The 21241-nt window shown below is 43.3% G+C and overlaps 2 protein-coding genes across 2 annotated transcripts in view; both read right to left on the bottom strand.

The window, feature by feature from the left end:
- SERPINI2 (serpin family I member 2) overlaps positions 1-4798 on the bottom strand; it is a 45370-nt gene extending 40572 nt beyond the window's left edge. The window contains exon 1 of the mRNA XM_044434404.1: positions 4615-4798. Coding sequence (XP_044290339.1) covers positions 4615-4798 — 184 coding nt within the window. The remainder of the gene's footprint in view (positions 1-4614) is intronic.
- An 8430-nt stretch (positions 4799-13228) lies between these two features.
- WDR49 (WD repeat domain 49) overlaps positions 13229-21241 on the bottom strand; it is a 108826-nt gene continuing 100813 nt past the window's right edge. Inside the window, exon 19 of the mRNA XM_044434567.1 lies at positions 13229-13394. The gene's annotated coding sequence lies outside the window, so the exon portion shown is untranslated. The remainder of the gene's footprint in view (positions 13395-21241) is intronic.

Genomic DNA, 21241 nt, shown 5'->3' with positions numbered 1-21241 from the left:
CTGATTTGAATGTGCAGGTGTGGCAGGGCCTCAGTCCTCCCCGCTGCCAAAGATCATAGTGATTTAATAGTCCACACAGGGGGAAACGATCTCTCATGTTACCTGTCAAAAGCTGTTTTGGACTTTATATCAATAATATTGCCTTGAACCTCTCTTGGTCACAGAGCTCTTTCAGCACAGCCTCACTGAAGTATTCTGCACAAGCTGCATCTCCTAAGCCAGCCTTGGGGAGCAGCCTAGCATAGAAAGCATTACAGCAGTGTGGTCTTGAGGTTAGCAGTGCGTGGACCACTATCAGAAATGAGTGCAGCTGAAGTTGATTTATGGCACTCCATGCTGCAGAAGTCACTGAGCTTCAATGACTAGACAAATCTACCCAGACTCCATACCTGTCCTTTCAGGGGGGAAACAGGTTTGCAGGAACCAGGAAACCCCCTATTTTCCTGGATCTGGGAACCGCTTACTGTCTATCTTATGAGGATTCATCTTACTGGCCCTCATCCAGATCACCACTGTGCCAAAGCACCATTGGATGAAATATCAGCCAGCCATCCTTGATGATTACTAACCTTTGTTAACCAGTACCTGCCTAATAAAGGAACAGTCTGCTAGCAAATGCCCCAGTGCAGATGTAGAGAGTGGGCCAGTCTCTCACCCTGCAATGGGATCATCATCAGGTTCTGAAGTGGAGGAGGAGGGTGGCTGGGATCCAGAGCGGCACTGAACCCTCTGAAGCCCCTTCAAGGCTGCTTTGTGAAGTTTCTCACAATGAGCATGAGAGTCAATCTGTTTCAAAAGAGAAGGAAGGGCTTCAGGAGGGGAGCAGGACCAAGTCCTTGACCTAGTACGGAGGCAACAGGGAGACAAGCTGCTAAGCTGCAGGGGCTCTGCTGCCTCTCTGTCTAACTTTTTAATGGCAAGAGATCCCAAGGCTGGAGCCAGCCACTGTACTGAAAGGGAGGGACCAAGATGTTTCCCGTTTGGATGGAACTCTTTACATGAACAGACACATCTCCTTCCAACTTTGATAAAAGGCTATTTAGAGTCAATTTGTTCTGTCATTTGTGGAGTTTTGAAAAAAGAACTGCAACTCAAAAGTTTGTTTTGAGGTTTTGGAACCCAAAGAAAGGAGGGAAAGAACTAGCTCATGACAACATGCATGTAGATGAATTGTTCAAGATGCAGGGAAGGTGGTAACACAAGCAATAGCCTAGCATGACACAAGGGGGAACCCAAGGCAGCAAAGGACTGAACTGAGATGATGGGGACCAGACTAGGCAATTGGTAATCCTGTTTTCTGCACATGAACCCGCAGGCACCAAATCTGAGTTGCCATGGTAGAGAACAGGACCACCGCCGAGGAGAACTTCATCTCATGATCTGCTTCTTTTAAAATCATGCTATGAAGCTATCAAGTCAGATATTGGATTTCCAAAGCAGCAGAGAGTCTTGGGACCATCTCCAGCAAGGATTAAAATCGACTCAAATCAAGAGAACACAAGATCTGGGGAACGTAAAAAAGAGCTAAAGTATCTGAGTGCCACAGCGGTGTTGATAAAGAAAGTTCTTTTTCTTCCTGAGTTTTTGAAAAGGCCTTTCAGAAGATACAGAAGAGATACACACACGCACGCACGCACGCACGCACGCACGCACACACAGAGAGAGAGAGAGAGAGAGAGAGAGAGAGAGAGAGAGAGAGAGAGAGAGTCAATGTCTGTGTGATTTAGCTATCCTTATCTTTCTTTTTTGAAAGGCTTTCATTCACTGGGTTTAATGAGACATACACATCTTTCTGAGGACAGATACCTTTTAAACCTACAACCTGATGGATTTTGTAGTTGGGTTTTTCTCCTAGTCAATCAATGTACTCTTGAAGCAATCTACCAATGCTTTATTAGCAAGGAGGAGGCTGAATTCTTGCAGAGTGAATAAAGGATGGCCATGCGATTGAATGACTGCCAAAGCACAGTCTGTTGTTTGAAGGTGTTGTCTTTTGGAAGGACTGCCTAGTCCGTATCAGCTATAAATCAAAAGAACCTACGAAGGGACACAGTGGCTCATAAGCATTGTGGGACACCTGATCACAACAATCTTGCATCACTGAGGTAAGAAATATATTGTATTTCTAGATAAATCGTAGCACACATTTCTAAATGTGTACCTAGAATGCTCTTCTCTAAACTGAAGCCCTCCAGATGTGTTGGAGAACAGCTCCCATCCCTCCCCAGCTAGCAATTCCTCAACTAGCATGGCCAGCATCCCCTGTCACGGCCTTCCCCCATGTGTTGACATTTATATATGTTACTTAAATCTTCAGGCTTGCATGAAAAGCAATGGCTCAAAGGACGATACAGTGGCCATACATCAAGAAACGGAGGATGCTTTCAGAGGGAGAACATCGAACATCAAAATACATCCATTCTGCATCTATCCCATGTTCTTCAACATTTTTTCCTCAATGGGAAAACACTGGAGGACTACAGAGACACCTCACTGCTCAACATATTCTGCAAATGAGGCCGTAGGTTTACGTAATAAATGCCTCAATTGGAAGCACCCTGAAAAAAACACTATACCAATTAGAGGACTGTCTGATGATTTATTGTACCCCCAAATGGTCTAACCTTCTGAGAAGCACTCCCAGGTCACACAACCTATTGGGTCTCTATGAGATGCAGGAGCAAAATACTCATCTACTCTATTATGCCAATAATGGCCAGGGCATCCCATGAACATCTTCATTGTGTGAAGGAGCCAATTGCATGATTTCTCCCACCTCCACAGTCAAGCGGTCCAACGTGCTTGGGGCCAGTGACTGCAGGTACCACAAAGACATTCCAAAGGCTTTCTAGATTGACAGCAAGACATTTGGTGGGGTTTAAAGAAAAGGGACTCTCCTTCCTAATGCATTTTCTAAAGGGGAAAAAAATGAAAACATAATAGTAAGCAATCATCTGCTTGAATGGATAGATTTACATCATCCATAAAAGGTCTAAAAATGTGCTGTAAAGACCCTCATTTGTCTTCCTGGTTTGTTTGGCTTTAAAAAAATCATTTGCCAAATATTTCAAAGTGGAACAGTATATATAGTAAGCTATGTCAGATGTGTTCTGTGCACTGGATTTGATTTGTGGGTTGCATTTCGTCTAGATTGCATTTGAGATATAAGCAATTATGTCCATTTATTAGATTTTTTAAAATTTCTGCTATTGATAGCAACCGTCAATTATCACCTTTTCAGTTGCAAAGAAAGCAATGATGGGGTATTTTTTGTTTTTGCTTTTGCACAACAGAAAGAAACGAAAATATCATGTTGCCAACAGACAGTTTCCCAATCTGCAAGTTGTCAGTAAAACAAACACCTTCAAAAAGATCTATAAATTCTAAGTTCTCTATTGTTTAAGCAAACGCTCACACGGCACTTGTATTTTGGAATGAATAAGGTTCAGAATAAGCCAATGATAAAATGGAATCTCATGGCTGAATAGTCAACTCCTAATGTAGCCATAGGATCACCTACCATGGATGAGGAGGAAGGATGAGAGGGTTGGGAGAGATCCAGGGTCTTCAGTAGCACAAAATACACCCCTTTAGAGAAAGAACCCTAAAGGGTGAAGGACCCCAAAAGAGCTCAGTGAGAATCAAGCATGCAGAGTGGCCACAAAAATCATGAAGATCATAGGAAGAGAGTGTGGAAAGGATTGGAATGGAATGGAATGGAATGGAATGGAATGGAATGGAATGGAATGGAATGGAATGGGAGACAACTGCTGGCTAGAACAGTACACAGAAACACCCCACACTGCAACAGTTTGTGGCAGTTTATCTAAACTATCATTTTGATAGTTATTCTTCAGCATGAACCATTCCATATACTCCTTTGTTTTAAAGCTGTGAAGAGCTTGTTGCTTTTCTGAGACTGTACATTAAAACAGAAGCTGCAGAACATCAGGGCAAGGAGCAAATCTGGCTCACCCGGAGTCTCCATCTGGCTCTCCAGGGTTCTTCAGATGGCTACACCCCTTTCCCATGACCACCATTTTGTGTGTGTGCAGTTTTCCAGCTTTTGTGCCATTTTTCCTTATTCTGAAGGACTGAAATACCTTTTCCTAAGGCTTAGTTATTGACAGTAAGAGATTCAAAAGAAAATGTGTGGCCTTTTTGGAACGTTCAGTCTTATCCATCACTGGAATATAGTCCCTAAGAGTTTCTCTAAAATGGAATTCTGCCTGTGTAAAGGGAAGGACTGAAAGGTTCACCATCTTTGTAGCAGAAACATTATTGTGGTTGCTTCCCATGTGAACCTGTGGATGGGCAATTTTGGTTGCCTGGAGACTAGAGAGAAGAACTTTTCTGTGGCCATTGTCATGAACCTTCCTCCCCAGAGAGGTTCAATTGACATCAATTGATTCATTATTTAGATACCAGGAAATACTGGTTGACTCTTGGTATTGCTATGAATCACTGTGAATATGTTTCCAAATATATATAGCTATATAGGTAGATACGGAGTTTAAAAAAATACATAGGCATTCATTGGTTTGCATCCTTCCATGATTACAGCCCAGTTCATAACACCAAGTGTGGTTAGTTCTAAAGCGCATAGTTACTCACTGTCATTTCCTTGCAGGTTCAAAAGTTGTCTGATCTCATGACGTGCCTTTCCTTTTGCTCCTAAATTTACCATTCCAAGAACCAAGGAAGCTCCCAGAGGAGAACAGAGAATGTTTTCATTTTTCTGGGATAGGGAAAGAACTCGGAACATATCCATTGCAAACTGTGTGATGCCATCAGACATTGGTTTGGAGATCTGGCTTTCACTCAGACAAATCCCAGGAAAGGCAAGGAGAAGGCCAAGAGATAACATTCTTCCCATGGTATCATATAGAATTCGGTAGCTTCTTGCGCTGTTGAGTTGTTAGATAGACAGAAAATTGAATGGTACATAGTCAAATAGCTTAGATACCACTTTATGAATTTCTGCACGTTTTTCCTACACAGTGCACTTTGAAATCCTTATTGAATTCAGCTCTGAAATAACCTTGGGTGAAAGATTGATATTTTCAAAGCACAGATATTAATTTGACCAGCCCTAGCAGTAGATAGGGGATAGATCTGATCCTCTCCATTCCAACTGTAGTTCCATGTCTCCATACATCTTGCTCTTTCCACTCCTTCCAAACCTACATGCTCTCATGATGTGATCTTTGCTTGCATGATGAGTGCTCTCCCTTGCAGACTGGGAGTCAGGGTAGTGGGCCTCTGGCCGACCATTTGCCCCCTTAACCTCTTGTGTGGTGCTCCAGCAGCTACAGGGCACATCAGTTCAGTATAAGGAAAGGAAAAGTGATGCATGTTGGGGCCAAAAGTCCAATCCTCCCATCCACCTATCAAGGTGGAGGATAGGTAGGCGTGGGGAGGCACCGGCCAAGGACTTTCACTGGCCAGAGCCCCCTCAGTTGCTGCACCTCTTCACCCTCGCAAACTTTTTGTTCACCTGCCTCTTATTCTGGCCCAGACAGTGATGGCGAAAAGAAGGCAGTGGGTGCACCTATCTGCTTTCTCACTGCCTCTCTGCCTATCAAACATGTCATAGCAATGTCAGCAGGTAATAGTGGTGGAAAATAAGGTAGCATCCCTGAGAGACGGAACACATTTAGGCTGCCTGGTTCAAAGATGCTCAAAAACCTGGAGCCAGTCTGGAATTGATGGGGGCTGGCAGAGCTAACTAGAAAGGAATTCCTGCCTAGAAAGGAATTCCTGCCATTGCAGTAATGAATCGGGCTGCTGGAATAGATGGGCTTCTGGTCTGATCCAGCAGGACCCTTTCTATGGGTGAAATCCAGTGGTGCATAAACAACCTTTCCCTCTCCTCTCCTCCTCCTGCAGCCCACTGCACCTTTCCACTCTGCTGTGGAGTTCCTTCAGCCACCCACCCACCCACCCACCCTAGAACAGATTTGGAGGGCAAGCTGGGGCCTCTCGGTGGGACAGGAATTGCGCCCCCCTTCCTCTGACGAAAACCATCTTATGTGATGCATCATCCACCGAGTAAGATCCATCCCTCTCCTTGCATCAGTGGGAAAGTGGTGCATTCAGACAGAGAAAGACAGGGTGGGAAAAAGGGATTTTCCTGCTTCTGGCTCTGTTCATATACTCCTATGAGCCAAACTGGGGTGTTCTGGAGTCAAAGGGACTGCAAATTTGCCCTAAAGTCATTCTGCAATTCTGCAGCTACATTCTGAGCTCTGGGTGAATCATGAATTACCTCTTGCTTTCAGTTTGTCCTTTTGAACTTTGGGAGTCATCCAACTTTGTTACTACATTAGCAGAAGTGATGTTGAACTGGTGGAAACTATGCATTGCACTAGTGGTTCTGAACATGGTGCAAGAGGAGAATACAATTACATTTACATTTCTGGAGGTGAATTGCACATTCTGCTTGTGCGACCCATTGTGTAACCAGCTGGGGCCAACCACTTGCACAAGAGAAGGATTCAGTGGCACACCACTCACACTGTTTGAGTTCGTGGAGTAATACTGTTGGATGCTGCATTATTGAGTGTGTTTTGTTCTGCTTTGTTTTTGCTGCAGGTAAACATGTCTGGAATTGGACCATAAGATTCTACCTACCAGCCAAGACCAGCATCCAAAGAAACAGCAGACTTCCCTTCAGTATTTGCCATTTTTCTGTGATAAAAGGAGCATTCATCTCTCTTATCCCTTCTTTTCAGTATCTTACTTGCATCCATAAATTAAAGTCCCATTTAAAAGACAGAGCTAATGCCACCTCCTAGGCAGCTGATTTAAACATCTTCATATCCTGGTGTGGGAACTGCATTTGCAATCACAGACTGTCAGTGAGCTTTGTTTTGAATGCTCATTTAAAACATGCTCAGCCGAACTTAATTGGCCTTTCTGCTGATGGCGATTACAATGCTGGAGTTCCTGGCATTACTGAGCAGTGCATCTTCACCACTGGCCATGAATGGCTCCATGGGAATTATGGGATGCAGCTGCAGAGGGGCCTCTTGCATGTGTAATGAGAAGCCAACATCCCAGTATAGCCTCTGTTTTAGAGGAGATCAGCTTTCCCCAACCCAGTGCCCATCAGGACTGCAATTCCTACCATAAAATTTGGGGAAAGCTAGAGCAGGACCAACTGAATAGGGCAATGATAAATATGGAAGTGCAGGCATTCATCACAATCTTCCCCACTGTCACACCTTCAGGGAAAATCCAGATGGGGACAGCTGTGTTGCTCCATGTCAACACACCAGTTCCTATGGATTTCATCTGCTCTAGGAGCAGGTATTGCATAGGATGTTGGGGTCTTAATTGCTCTCTAAGTGCTCCCCAGGGGACCCCAAAATAATGCAACTGTGGAGAAGTTCATAGGTGAAAGGGTTCCAAAGATACTGGCTGGGCTTATACTCTGGCTACCCCTGCTTTGAAGGAAAACAGCAAAGCCGGGTCAGTCTCTGATCCACAGCAGGGCCCCATGTTTTACTTCCTTACAAAAAATGGCCTGCGCAGCTGCTACTTGTCCCAGCTGAACAGCTGGACAGAACTTTGTGGGTAAATAGCAGTGGGGCAGCATTTTTAACATTGTGAGATCCCAATTGGGAATGGAATGATATTTCAGATCAAGACTCCGCTTTTCAAAATAAAAGAGACCTGCTTAAGCAGGGGTCCCCATGTTTGGGAATGTCAAAAATTGCTGTGGGCACAAAAAGCACTTCCATAGACGATGTGAGGAGTCAGTCAATGACTGCTGTGGCTGGGGGAGCAGGGACTGGCTAGTCAAAGTCAGCTAAAGAAGTATTTGTTTGGTGGGGGAGACAGGGAGGGAAACAGCAAGGCGAAGAGTAGGGAAAGGCAGGGCTAGAGGCCAAGAAGGAGAGAAGCAGTGAGACAAAGAGCAGTGGGGAAAGAAGTAATGAGGCAGGAAAGGAAGATAAGAAGATGGTCCTAATATTTTCCAAGGACTGTATTTTAATTCTGTTTGAAAGGGGACAGAGCTTCACCGTCACCCTTTGAGGTCTTCAAGAGTGCCATGGCACCACAGGGTCCATGTTGAAGACCCCTATACTTAAGTATGCCTGCAAAGAAGCATGAATAAGGTAGCATCTAGCTTGGCCATAAGTGATATTTTTGCATTTACGTACTTAGGTACCTGTTAGGTTTCTACAGTGTCTAATAGCTAAAGCTGGGTGGTTTGCAAAAATATGTATTCAGTGCTGAACAGCCTCAAGGTCACAATTATTGCAAAAGCAAACCACTCTTTCCCTTCCCTCCCCTCCCCTCCCCTCCCACACAGAAAGGGTTGCCTAGTCCAGACTTCTCAAAAGGATTGAAACTTTGTATAATGTGGTTCTACACTTACTTACTCATAAGTCAGACTGATTTCAGTAGGGTGGGGGTGGGGAACAGGTAGCCCTCCAGATGTTGCTGACTGCAGTTTCTGTCAGCCCTAGTCAGCAAAACCAGTGGCAAGGGATAATGGGAGACACAGAACACTGACATCTGGATAGCCATATATGCCCCATCCCTGAAACAGGAGTGGGCTGCTCAAAGATATGGATTTATATGGGTGCAACTGGGCTGGCAAAAGAGGATTCCTCTGCTCCATCCACCCCAGTGTAGTCCTTCAGGGGGCTGGAGGTGCAACCCAGAGGATTAGGTGTCCCTGCTGAATAGGGTCCCCAAACATCAGGCAAAGACGTCTTCCATGAGTGGAGAGGAAGAGGAAATTTCAGTAGGCGCAGCTTAATGAGTTCCTTCTCCAGAACGCTCTGCATTTGCTGCATTGCATTTCAACAGAAGGCAGCCCATGCAGATGCCTTTGGCAGAGCGACGAACGGAGGATGTTTCAGCATGCACTAGCATAACTTCATCACGTATTTAGAACTGGACTCATGTGAACTCTACAGAATTCGGATCACTGACTGTTGTCAGTTTAGAACCATGAGCAAAGAAGTCAGAGGCGCACTAGAAATTTGTTTATGTCTGCAAATCAAACAGTCAAGACCTGTTTGCAACCCCAAGCACAAATGTGAGCCAGAGAGCATGTTCTCCCCAAATGCTTGCAAATTCCCAAATTTGTGTTTGCATCAAAATCATGTGTATTTTCATGCTCTGGCGGGAAAGTGCATTTTCATTGTGCTCGCTCTCTCTCTCTCTCTCTCTCTCTCTCTCTCTCTCTCTCTCTCTCTGTGTGTGTGTGTGTGTGTGTGTGTGTGTGTGAGAGAGAGAGAGAGAGAGAGAGAGAGAGAGAGAGAGAGAGAGAGAGAGTTTCCCCCATTCAAATGTGCACTTTCTCCATTCAACCAAAACACAAAAGAATGCAAATGAACATGGGCAGTTGAGATAAGACAAGCATCACGTTGGCATTTGGACAATCTGGGAAAACATGAAAATTGCTTGTTCACCCAGACTTAGACGCAGCTCCACAGGAAAAGCACCTGATAACCATGAAAGAAAGAAAGAAAAAATGGCATTGAGATGAAATTTCAGTTTTCCAGTTCAATTAACTTGGTGCTAATAGCTGCCACTAATGTGCCTGCTTTTCCCCCTGCATGGGCTTTGTAGCTTTATCAGTGCATAGAAAAGGTACATACCTGGAAAGCAACAACATCATATTCACCATTCAGCTATTTGCAGTGAACCTGGGCACCCAGCGTAGACTGTCGTGTAATGCAAAGAACAAGTAGAAGGCCAAGGGTGTTTGCAAGCCACATTTATCAGGGAAAACAGCTTGATTAATGAGGCAGGTACATAACAGGTGGTCACCAAACGTGTTATGAAAGCCTTGGCTGTGGCGCTATTAGATAGACCGAGCTGCCGCAATTTTGTGAGAGGCTTTCATAGCAGGCCATTTTATGCGTTCCAGCAGAATGGGAAGGACAGTGGACCTCAAGGGACCATCCACAGAACCCTTTCCAATTCGTTGTTGCTTATCAGGGGTGTCGTTGTCTGAAAAAGTTATTTATATGAATTGCTCCCCAAATAGACACTAAGTAATAAATGGTCAACTTTGTCACCTGGAGCTCTGCTAGCAAAGTGCTTTAATAGTGACTGTCCTCACTGGTTTGCAGATCCATTTTAGAAACAGGCAGAGATGTGGTGTAAGGAGTGGGGTGAGGATAGATGTTAGGGGTAAAACCCAGATAATTTTGACAGAACCAGTGTGTAGTGAGGGAATCAATTTTTTTTGTTGAAAACATTGGCTTCTACAGGCATCGGGTGAAGGTAAGGGGCTTTCATGTAGTGCGGATCTAGCCTAACTTGACCACTAATATCATATTTCAGGGAGCCCTGAGCAAAGCGCCTTGAATGGACATTCCCATGTGATGCCATCAAGCCTTCCCTGAATTGATGCTGGATTTACCAGACAGCTGGCAGTGGCAGGAGGCAATCTACTGGTGGCACTGGCAGGTCTATGCCACTGGGCTTCCCCAGTAGTTAAATTCCACCACAGGGCAAGGTGACCACGTGTAGAAATGAAAACAGCTGCTTTAATCATTAAAGCCAAGTGCTCCTGCCAATAACAGGCCCACTCAGGATGTTTCACTGGTGCTCCTAGCATTGGCCCAAGCATGGTCTGGGCTGGTATTGGGCCCACCTGGTTCCCTGCAGCATTAGCCAAATTATGACGCAAAGCTTTTAGAAGCCACCTCCACAAACAGTAGATAAAGGAGTCACAAAAGGCAGGGAAGGTCTGCCCTTATCTCTGAGTTCTTGGAACTGAACACCTGTGGAACACCTGTGTGTCCTCTTTTTGGTGATGCATTTCCTCTTCTTTTGGGTGATGATGGCCACCCTAAATACAGGTGTGGGAATATGAAGTTCTTCATAAGCTTAGCTATGATTCTTCAACAAGATATTCAAAGTATTGGCTGAGAAGCTGTCTTGAAATGTGGGAGCTTATACTTGTTAAACTACATTGGAAATCTACATTTGAATTTCTGCTCTTGTAAAGGCATTTCCAATCTTGTCAATATAAGAACTGGAAGGGTGGAGGAAACAATATAATGCAGTTTGGGAACATTTATAGATGAAAGCATTTTTTTCTTTTTGTATGACTATTCCAGCAAATTATTTGAAAATGAGGCAAGATTATAGTTGTCCTGATAATAAGAAAGATCAATAAGAATGATCACACATTACAAAGGAAATGATTCAAAAGTCAACTTTTATCATATGTGGTAAGAATGTCCATATGAAACCTCCACCCCTTACAAAAAAAAACCTGGAATGTATACAAAAAATATTAGGCTGCACCATAAAATGAATTTATTCCTTTTACTGTTGGCTTATATAAAAGACTATATATATAAAGACCTTTATGAATGGACTGATTATGTAGCTGCTGCTAAGGTAGTTCATGTGCAATATTGGAGGCTGCCTAAAGTTGCAGATTTAAAAGAATGGATGGAAAAGCTACAGAAATTGGCAGCAACGGCTAACCTTATTTTATATCTATGGAGGAAAGTAAACAGGTAAAAATTCAATGATTCTTGGGTGAATTAGTTACTTTTTATTAAATTCTGCAGAGCTAATTTAATAATGCCTGATGTATGTCTGCATTTTGAGATGATTTGATTGAATGAATGTTATAGGATTGAGGGCATGGGGGAAATGGATAACCAACATTTCAAAAATTAATCTCATTGTTTCTTAAAAAAAAATCCCCTCGAAGTACAGCCACATGGGGCACGTTAGCTTCGTTCCTGTGTGTTCCTCTTGGCTACACTCTAAGTTACAGTTATGTTTTATTGGTATGCCAAGCCTTTAGTCAAAGTCAATATTTTGCCCTTCTTTGCTCATTTGATGTATGCTTTTATTTATGGTTAGACTCTGTACTCTAGATATTGGCTTTTTTAATGTATGTGGTTAGTCACCTTGGGGAGAAAGCTCCTTACAGAGGCCAAAAGACTTAGTATAAATATTTTAAAGCAATAAGTAAGCCGTTAGAATGTACTTTAGAGCTGAATGACCTCAGAATCCCACAGGAGGTGCTCAAGGGTTCCTTGGTGTACAGAAAGGGACAAAAATGGTTGCTTGAGGATAAGGTTTTTGAAAATTGCTGGTGGATATTAAATTTGGACCAACTTTAATTGGGTATCTGAAAACCAGCAGAAACAATTGTTTGAAATTAGTTGCATGTAATTGGCACTTGGGCTGAACATGGAAAGGCGGGACTTGCACAGACCACGGGTCCTCAAATGTTTCTGACTCAAGAGCAAACATTTTAGGATTGGAGAAGAATATGGTTCCCATGAGGAATGCGGCTGGTCACATCATGGCTGCCAGAGGAGCCTGGCTAATGAAGGGAAGAGAGAAGAATGGCAAGACTAGAGGGTGACAGTGCTGGAGGAATGGAAAGCATTGCTTCCTGGGCCACCTAATCTTCCTTTGCCCGCACACTTTCCACTTAGCACTCTCTCTCCCTTTTTCTCTCCCCACTCCCACCCTCTAACCAATTTCTTTCTTTCCCCAGCTTTGCTTTCCTCAGTATTTCTCTCCCTTCTCCATCTGTACACCTCTTTTCTCCCTTCTTGGCCCTTAGCCAGGCTCCTACTTTCCAAGTTACCCCCTTATTTGCCAGTCTCCAGTACTTCAGTTTCTGCCCCTCCTGGCCCCTAGATTTGCTTTCTCTCTCTCCTCTACCTCATGCCTTGCTTACTCTCTGCTTTCTGATGAACAGCTCATCAGCAGCAAGTTCAGGAACAGAAAAGAGAACCTTGCATTCTAATATTGCAAACCACCCGAGACCTTCAGCTGTTGGGCAGCACAGAAATACGAAACATAAATATGTTCCTTTTAATTTTTTTAAGGGTCATGAAGATTTTTTGAGTGTCACTGAGATACCATGTTGGGGACCCCAGGTGTGTCTAGGTGTGTGCTTTGCTCCCTCTCCCGGGCTATCCATTCGAGGCTTCGGCGAATGGGGCGGCATAGAAATTTTCTAAATAAATAAATAAAATCCGTTCCTGACCTTCAAAGGACATGGCGGTCAATTCTCTTATGAGCTGCTCCAGGACACTCACACCCAATGCACTACGTTCAGGAGTACAGTGGAACTGTGTCAGGAAGCCCCTGGCCTGGCAGCAGTATGCAGAATTCCAGGCCACAATTCCAGCTCGGTGTGCGTCCTTGTGCATTCAGCTGCACAGTTCTGGGTCATTGTTTTCGGAATGGTGAAATATTTATTACACGGCAGAAGAAAGGCATAAACATCTTTAATGAATTTTCATTAGGACACAAAACATTAAGTAAGTTCTGATTCTTGTGTGCTTTTTCTCAAGCACACAAATAAGTCACAATGACATATCGGGCAGACATACTCAAGCATTTGCACCTGCAGTATCGGCATCCATCTTCGAGACCTGCTGGTGGATCAAATGTTCAGCGTCATTTCTGCATTTCAGAAATAGATCCTCTAATCCATAATGAATGTAAGGAAAGGAATCAATTCATATTCTGGTTGTAAAACACAACTGAGCTTGCCAATGCTTCTGAAACCAGATTTTAAAGCTTCCTGTGGCCCCCTGCCTTTAAAACTTGTTCCTAAAACCATTGTTCTCAGTTTCCATCAATGCTATGCAAACGCACTCTGGAAAAAATGAGTCAACGATAAGAAGAAATTTGGACAAAAGGAAGATTCCTTGTTTTGCTTCCATTTCAACATTTTCTATGCTATTTCACCCAAAAAGTGGCCATTAAACGATAAAACACCAATAAAGCAAAGGAATGCCAATATCAAAAATTAAAAGTCAAAGCAGTCAGTTAAAATTACCAAACAATAATCAAGTTTTGAAATCCTTGGATTAAAAGTAGAATATAAATGTAATAAATAAAAAAGTCATTGTGGTATAATGACATTCACTAGATGGCTTTGGGCCAGTCAAAATTCTTATGTTCACCGACCTCCAAAGCTGTTGTGATGAAAAGAATGAATAGGAAGAGGAAAATAATGTAAGCCAGCTTGCATTCCTCACAGTAAAATAGGCAGGATATAAATGCAACCAATAAATAAGCAAATTAAGATGAAATCAAATTCCTGCTTCTTGTGATGCACAGAAGCCTCCAAACTCAGGTTTATGTACCTTCAGTGCATGTCAAGATGAAGCATTGTAGAAAGGGAGGGAAGAACATAGGGGATACCAATCAGAAATGGCATAAGCCATCAGCCCCAACTTCCTGAGTTCCCCATCCCATGCACTCACTCTTTCCATATTACCAAAGGCCTGGTTGTGACTTCCAGGGACAGCCAATGCAGTCCTTTTTAGCGGTTTGGGTAGGGTCTTGGGCTTTGGAGTCCCAGCTCTGATTAATAACCCGATGCCCCTCCCCGCCAATGATGCTGGGAATCCGTAGGGTTGCACCTTTACCATCTCAGGTAGGCTAATAGCAGTCCAAAAGGGGGATGGATAATAAAATACTGCCTTTAAATGTTGGATCTGAAAGGCCATTCACACATATTAAAGAAGAATCAAGCCAGGCTCTTAACTCCACCCACTGGACACTCCCCCAAAGATCTTTCCTTTTGCAGGGTGGATTTTTCAAGAGCACCATCACTCTTAAGTAAAAAAGAGTTTCTTCTCCAGATACTATGAGAACACCTGGACATTCATCCACTGCAATTCAGACCATGTCGCATGCCCTTCCCTGTCCTCTCTGCTAAAATGCAGACTTCAGTGTGAAGTTCCTGGCTTGCATTGAGCCAGATTTCTGCTGCATATGAACCAGGAACCTGTGGCTTAATTTCTTTTAACACACCAGTATAATAAGCTGATCTGATCCAAGCTCATTATCTTGGTTTGTTGACCAGCATTAAACTGAAGATACCTGATTTGGATTAGGGATGTGGAGGAGTCTGCACTGGGTCTGGGAATCCAACAGATTGCCCAGGCTCAGCCCCCTGGTCTCCGATCCACTTTGTCACAGCCCTGAATTCCTGGCAAGTGTACCCAGTGTTCACATGGAGCACCCTTTCTGGTGAGCCCTCTGTGACTGCTGGAAGCACCATACCTCTTCTGCACCACCTGTAGCAGCATCACTGCACCTGAGGTGGATGAGGGTTGTTCGCACGGGGCTCATCAGGGATAGACCACTGTGTGAGCAGCCTCCCTCTTCCTCACCACCTACAGCAGGAGTTTTGTCCCAACCCTAGTTTGGATATATTGAGGGACTCTGGCTCAACGCAAACCAGGTTAGTTGGTTCATTACATTTACATCCCTCCTTTTAAACTCTTGCAAGGAACCCAACCCTACTCCTCTCTATTTTCTCCTCACATCACTCCTGTGGAGTAGGTTGGGCTGAGAATCTGACTGGTCCAAAGTTACCCAGTGAGTTTCATGAGCTAGTGGGAACTAGAACCCAGATCTCCTGAGACCCAATCCAAGGCTCTATGCACTACACCAGGCTGGTTTTCCATACTGGATTGATGACTATATGAGAAGTGAGCAAGGGAGGGACACACATTCACAGCAGTCCTAGGATCTTAAGACAGAAACGTTCCTATAACTCCCAGCCAGCCATAGCCATAGGACCTTTTTATCCCAACATAGGACTGCACCCTCAAAGCAGCTGCTTTTAAGGAAGATGCTCATTATTTGGTAATGTCATCTGAACTTTTAAAAAAAACCTGTTCTTATTCAACCTATACATTTTTTGATTAAACAAGTGATGGAAAGAGCAGCAGTGAGTCTTGGGCTCATGAGCTTTTCCTGCTGTCATTTCCTCTGGTGTCTTAGTGAGACGATTGACAGGGTTCTAGAAGCTTCTCTTGGTTATAAGGAAATTGCTGCTTTTCTGTTCATTTCCTTGAAGCATCACATAGAAATGGGGCAATCCACTAGCAAGGAAGGCTGGCTAGGGTCTGGTATGGATTTTGTTTAAAGCAAATGTGGACTGAGATTAACATGCAGCAGGTGGACTACAGTTATATGAATTCATTGGGATGCATTTGGTACAAAAATGAAAGAATAATAATGGTTTTACACACACACATATCCCATGGCAGAATTCATTTATGCGCCATTCTTTTGTTGACTTCAAAAAATTGGGGTGGCAAGGAGGAGAACGAAATCTGGCTCAGCAATTTCCATCCATTTGTGAAACAGAAGCAAGGATTTTATATAAAAAAATAAAACCACAATGTAATATATTGGAACATAACAAGATGTAATATCAATGGACTGGAGAAGAGACTATGTACAATGCATTATTTATAGGATGCAACAAAGTAATTTTGAAGATAGTACAGCACACCCAGGGAGTGTGCAAGAGGGAAGTGAGGGTTGGAGGCTGGAACAGGCTCTGGGTGTCTCACGTCTTGCCTGCCTCCTTCCATCTCTCCCACCTTTACTCCTCCTTCAAGATCGCTTTTCTGACCTCAGAGGGCAGCTGGCACAGGTCTGTCTGCACTGGCTATGAGGCAGCAGGCTGGAGCATCAGATCTCCAGTTTCCCCTTCTAAGGGTGGAGGCTTGTCTCTGTCTTCCAAGGGGGTTTCCAAACATTCCTTTGGACCCTGGGATGCTTTCCTGGGCCAAAAAAAATGTCCTGCTGCTGCCATTGTGCTGGGGGAAGCTATAGGGTTATTGTCTGTCTAAACATGCATAGCTTTGCATCCTTAAAGGAAAGGGGGAGCACATTCTTCAGAACTTGCCTACTTAGAAACAAGGTAGTGGTCCCTAATTTTGGAACTAGTAGAACCTAAAACAGAATGCAGGTCATGGGCTTTACAGCCAGATTCAGATTTATTCCTATAATATTTATATTACCTTCTTACAGGGATGTTGTTCTATTTTAAAAAATGCAATGTGAAATATAGCAACAACAATAACAGCAACAAAACAACCGCACAAGGGCACAGTCCTATGGGGTTGCCCATAACAGTCCAAACTCAGAAGACTGCAGGTATCCAGTGCAGACTCAGAGGAGTTCCCCCTCCATGTTCCACTTGTTATGCAAAGCAGCCAGACAGCCAATTTCAGTTGTCCAACTGCTGTGCTTCAGAGCAGAAGGGACATAGGCTACAGAGCCACCAGGAGAACCCATACCTTGGGCAGCCACTGTCCTCCCTTCCCAGCCTCTTCCCTTCTCCAAGATCATTTTTGCTGCTTTGTGGAAGCAGCCCACTCAGTTCTTTCAGCACTAGCTGTGCAGGGCAGGTGGTGCTCAGAGTGTGGAGTCCAGCTGTGGAACAGCTGTCTACAATCAGGGCTGGGACTCCAAAATATCCTTTGGCCCTCTAGATTCTGTGGAGGGGCAGTAGGATTGCATTGTAAGTTAAAAACTAGGGAGATAGAGAGCACGCGAGTGAGTTGGGTAGTTTTCTGCAACAATGGCTCTTTCATTTTTGAATTATAGAAAGCAGCAATTCCTCCCTATGGGGAAATATATCATTCAATCTGCTCTTAAATCTCAGCTCTGAATTTATCTAAGGCAGCTGAGTCCTAGAATGCAAAGGGGAGATTCCTGTAGCAAAGGCTCTGAATGCCTTTCCTGGGCCACTAAACAACTGCAGAGTCCTGTCTCTGTACCCACACTCACAATTAAGGCAGAGCCCACTGATTTTGTGATCCTCAGACATAACCTAAAATAAGGTGTCCTGTCTAAGAAGTGAATGTCACATGAGTTCTTCCTGCCCTCTTCTTAAGGTGGAATAATATGAAACTGACTGATACAGAGCAAGATCATCCATCCATCTAGCCCAGTACGATCCACAGTGATGGGCAGCAGCTTCCTAGGGGTTTGGGCTAATGTTCTTCCCAGCCCAGTTGCCAAAGAGTGAATTTGGGACCTTCTGCATGCAACGCTACCTCTCAGCCCATCTTGGGTGAGTTTACCGCATGGATACTTTCATGTCCCTCAAAAGGGTGGCCACCTTCTGAACCTTCACTAGGTTTTTAACAGCAGGTAGATTTCAAACAAGTGATCATTATTATCCCCATGAAAAGAAAAGCTTCACTTGTTGGTTTCTAAAGGTCAAGATGCTTTTAAAGGTACAAGAATCTGTCATTCATTCATTCATTCATTCATTCATTCATCACATTTATATCCCACTTTTTTTAAGAACTCAAAGCAACTTACATTCTTCTTCTCATGCTGCTCTCAATCTTATCCCCAGAACAACAGCCCTGTGATGCAGTCTACTCTGTCTACCTCAAAGTCACCCAGTTGGCTTCAAGGCCAAGTGGAGACGAGAACCCGGGTTTTCTGAGTCCCAGTCTCACACTCTTAACCACTACACTGCACTGGCTCTCTGGGAATGTGTGTGTTGCCTGTCCATTTCCAAAAGCCCTGGGCTTTTATTGAGTTCCACAGATGTTCTAGAGTCACTGGCCTGCAGACTCAGCCTTAGGAAAAGAACATAAATTAAATGAATATATCATAGTTCATCTATTGATGAGAGTGCATGTAACTTTCTCATAATCTCTGGGTATTTTACACAATAAGAAATGTTTTACAGCTCATTGGGAAAGGAAAAAATGGGGATTTAAGTGACAGCTAAAAAAATTAAAGGCAGCAATTCACATCTGATTAGCTCTAAATGCATTGTGATTACTTGTGTAAAGTAGCTCAGGAGTCCTGAAAAACATAGCAAGGCAAATGTCTGCGCAGAATTTGTCTCTGTGTTGTTGTCAGTCGGAAAATGAACCCAACTCCCAGGGCTTTCTCAAGGGTATGGGAAAATCACAGTCAGTGGTGGTTGTTTTTTAATTTTCTCTTAATGCAGTTGTTTGCTGTTGAGGATGGGGGAATACTTTGCTTCATAGTACAATTCAAGTTCAAAGTATGCAGGTGGTAAAACACTTTCTTACAATCCCCAAGCTGAGTAACTTAAAAGTGGGATGAATTAAATATTAACCTGCATCATATGCTAAGGAGTTTACAAAGGAGAGGAGGATTTCAAGCACAATCTTTTCAACCCCCAGAGCCATTTCACACATTACACAGCAACAAATATGGATTTGCTATCAAATATATTCTCAGAAAGGGGGCTGCTGATGATCCTGGTCTCCCTGGCAAGGAGAGTTGTATGGCATATAGATGTTCAAACATCCTTTTGTATTCACAGAACGATTTTAGGTGTACACTTAATACATCTCAATGAGGAAGCATAATGTGAAGCATTAGAAGAATCCTTTTGTTTCCTTCAATTGATGAAGTAATATAATTAACTTACAGTCCCTGGGTAGTTAACTGATTGATATTTTTAATTTTTAAAATGGAATCCATATATGAGAGAGACCAAACCTGCTGTCTCTGCCCTCTCCATTCTAAGCAAACACCCTTGTAACAAGGGAAGGCAAGTCGTGGGGATCACTCAGTGGATACAGGGGAGACTTTGAAGACCTGTCCTTAACTTGGCCTGGATTCTCTTTGCCTTCTAATTCCATGTCTTGGGCCAGAAAATGTAAAAGATCACAAATCCAATGTAGCCTGACAAAAAAAGGAAACTAAAAGAGGGCATTGATTTGCACAGAATTTTCATATGCTGATTTGTAGATATAGATACACAATTAGAAAATTACCATTACAATTTAAAAAGAAATAAAGTGCTATGTGGAAGGCTGCAATAAGGTGAAGCATTTGCCTGTCCACTGTGCAGGTGCTGTTGAAGGTTTTCCTTCTGATGGTTCTTTAACTTTAAATTTAGACTGAACAGCCCTTCGAACAGAGGATGCCTTCCAAACAGAGGACAGTCCCCTGGCAGCCATTCAAATAAAGGACTATGCTCTGTAAAACAGGACACATGGCACCCTAACAGGTTTGGTTCCCACTTGTAATGGGGTATAAAGTTCCAAAATGAGAGATGTTTATTCTGAATATGAGACCCTTCATTCCAAAGTTCACCACCCTCACTCTGCCTCACTGCCCGCTTGTTCTAAAATAGCTCTGAATATTGCCGGTCTATCCAGTCCCCAACCCCAATGCTTTCTTTGACTGCTTTTATACCATCTCTGATTTTAGGATAATTTTACCCCAGCATATGGATTTATATAGGATTGTCACCAGTCTTTAGTTCAAGAACAAGTTTCTTATGGGGTATGAAAATACAGTGTCCCTTTTCAAATCCATAAGGGACTTTAATTGTCCCTTTTCATGCAGTTACATTCCAATAAAGGACCAACACACATAAAAAGGCATTTCCTTCTGGTTTCTCCATGTGATTCTTATTTGGGGGCTCTTCGGGAAGCAGCTTTAGTTGCAGAACACTTAGGCTGAAATCACCTGCTATACCACCTTGAACAGTCTTTCTATAAAAAGGCATAATCAAAATGTAACAAATAAATATTAACTTCTTTTTCCACTGCTGGGGATCTCAAAGGGCATTTTCTCAGCTGAGGTTGAAATGAATGTTTGCCTTTCCCATGATCTGCAATGCAAACATAAAATCTGCAATGCCAGAATGTGCTTAAAAAAATAAAAAAGAAGGGGAAGAATCTTGCATTAACAATGTTTGCACTTGCACACAACTTGCTTAAAGGAAGACTCAAATACTGAGAAGACGTATTTAATAGTGTGGTACTGAAAGTGTTAGGAACATGGGAAGCTTAGACCAAGTCGGGCCCGAACAAAACCTTCTGGTACTCTCACATCATTTAGCTATACATAGGGATGCATGTGGATTTCATCTTTGCTCACAAAACATGTGAGCATGCCCCATCGGAAGCCTAGAACATGAACATGGGAGTGTTAGTCAAAAATTGCCACAAATGGTCAGCCATGTGCTCATGTTCATTTAGTTCCAAATAACAATTTGATTTGTGTAAATTCCCTAATTTACTCAAATTCCTTCTGTAGACCAAATTTCAGCACGTTACTCTCTGAAGGAAGGTTGCATATATTTGGGGAGATCTGCACAAATTTCAGGGATTTTTGTAGCTCTCCCATTCAGTTGCAGCTTTCTTTGTACACATCTTCCAAACTGCAGCAAGAAAGTGATATTTGGAGAACCCTAAAACTTTCAAGGGATGCAGGTGGTGCAGTGGTTTAAACCACTGTGCTGCTGGGTTGGTTGATCGAAAGGTCACTGGTTCGCATCTGCACAATGGGGTGAGTCCCTGTTGCTCCGTCCCAGCTCCTGCCAACCTTGCAGTTCAAAAGCATGCAAAGGCAAGTAGATAAAAAGGTACCACTTTGGTGGGAAGGTAACAGCATTCCGTGCACTTCGGTGTTTAGTCATGCTGGCCGCATGACCACGGAGACTGTCTGCGGACAA

Source organism: Varanus komodoensis, unplaced genomic scaffold, assembly GCF_004798865.1.
Source record: "Varanus komodoensis strain SLA01 unplaced genomic scaffold, ASM479886v1 scaffold28, whole genome shotgun sequence".
Lineage (NCBI taxonomy): Eukaryota > Metazoa > Chordata > Lepidosauria > Squamata > Varanidae > Varanus > Varanus komodoensis.
Note: the sequence above shows the minus strand (reverse complement) of the source record. Positions and strands in the feature narration are given on the sequence as shown.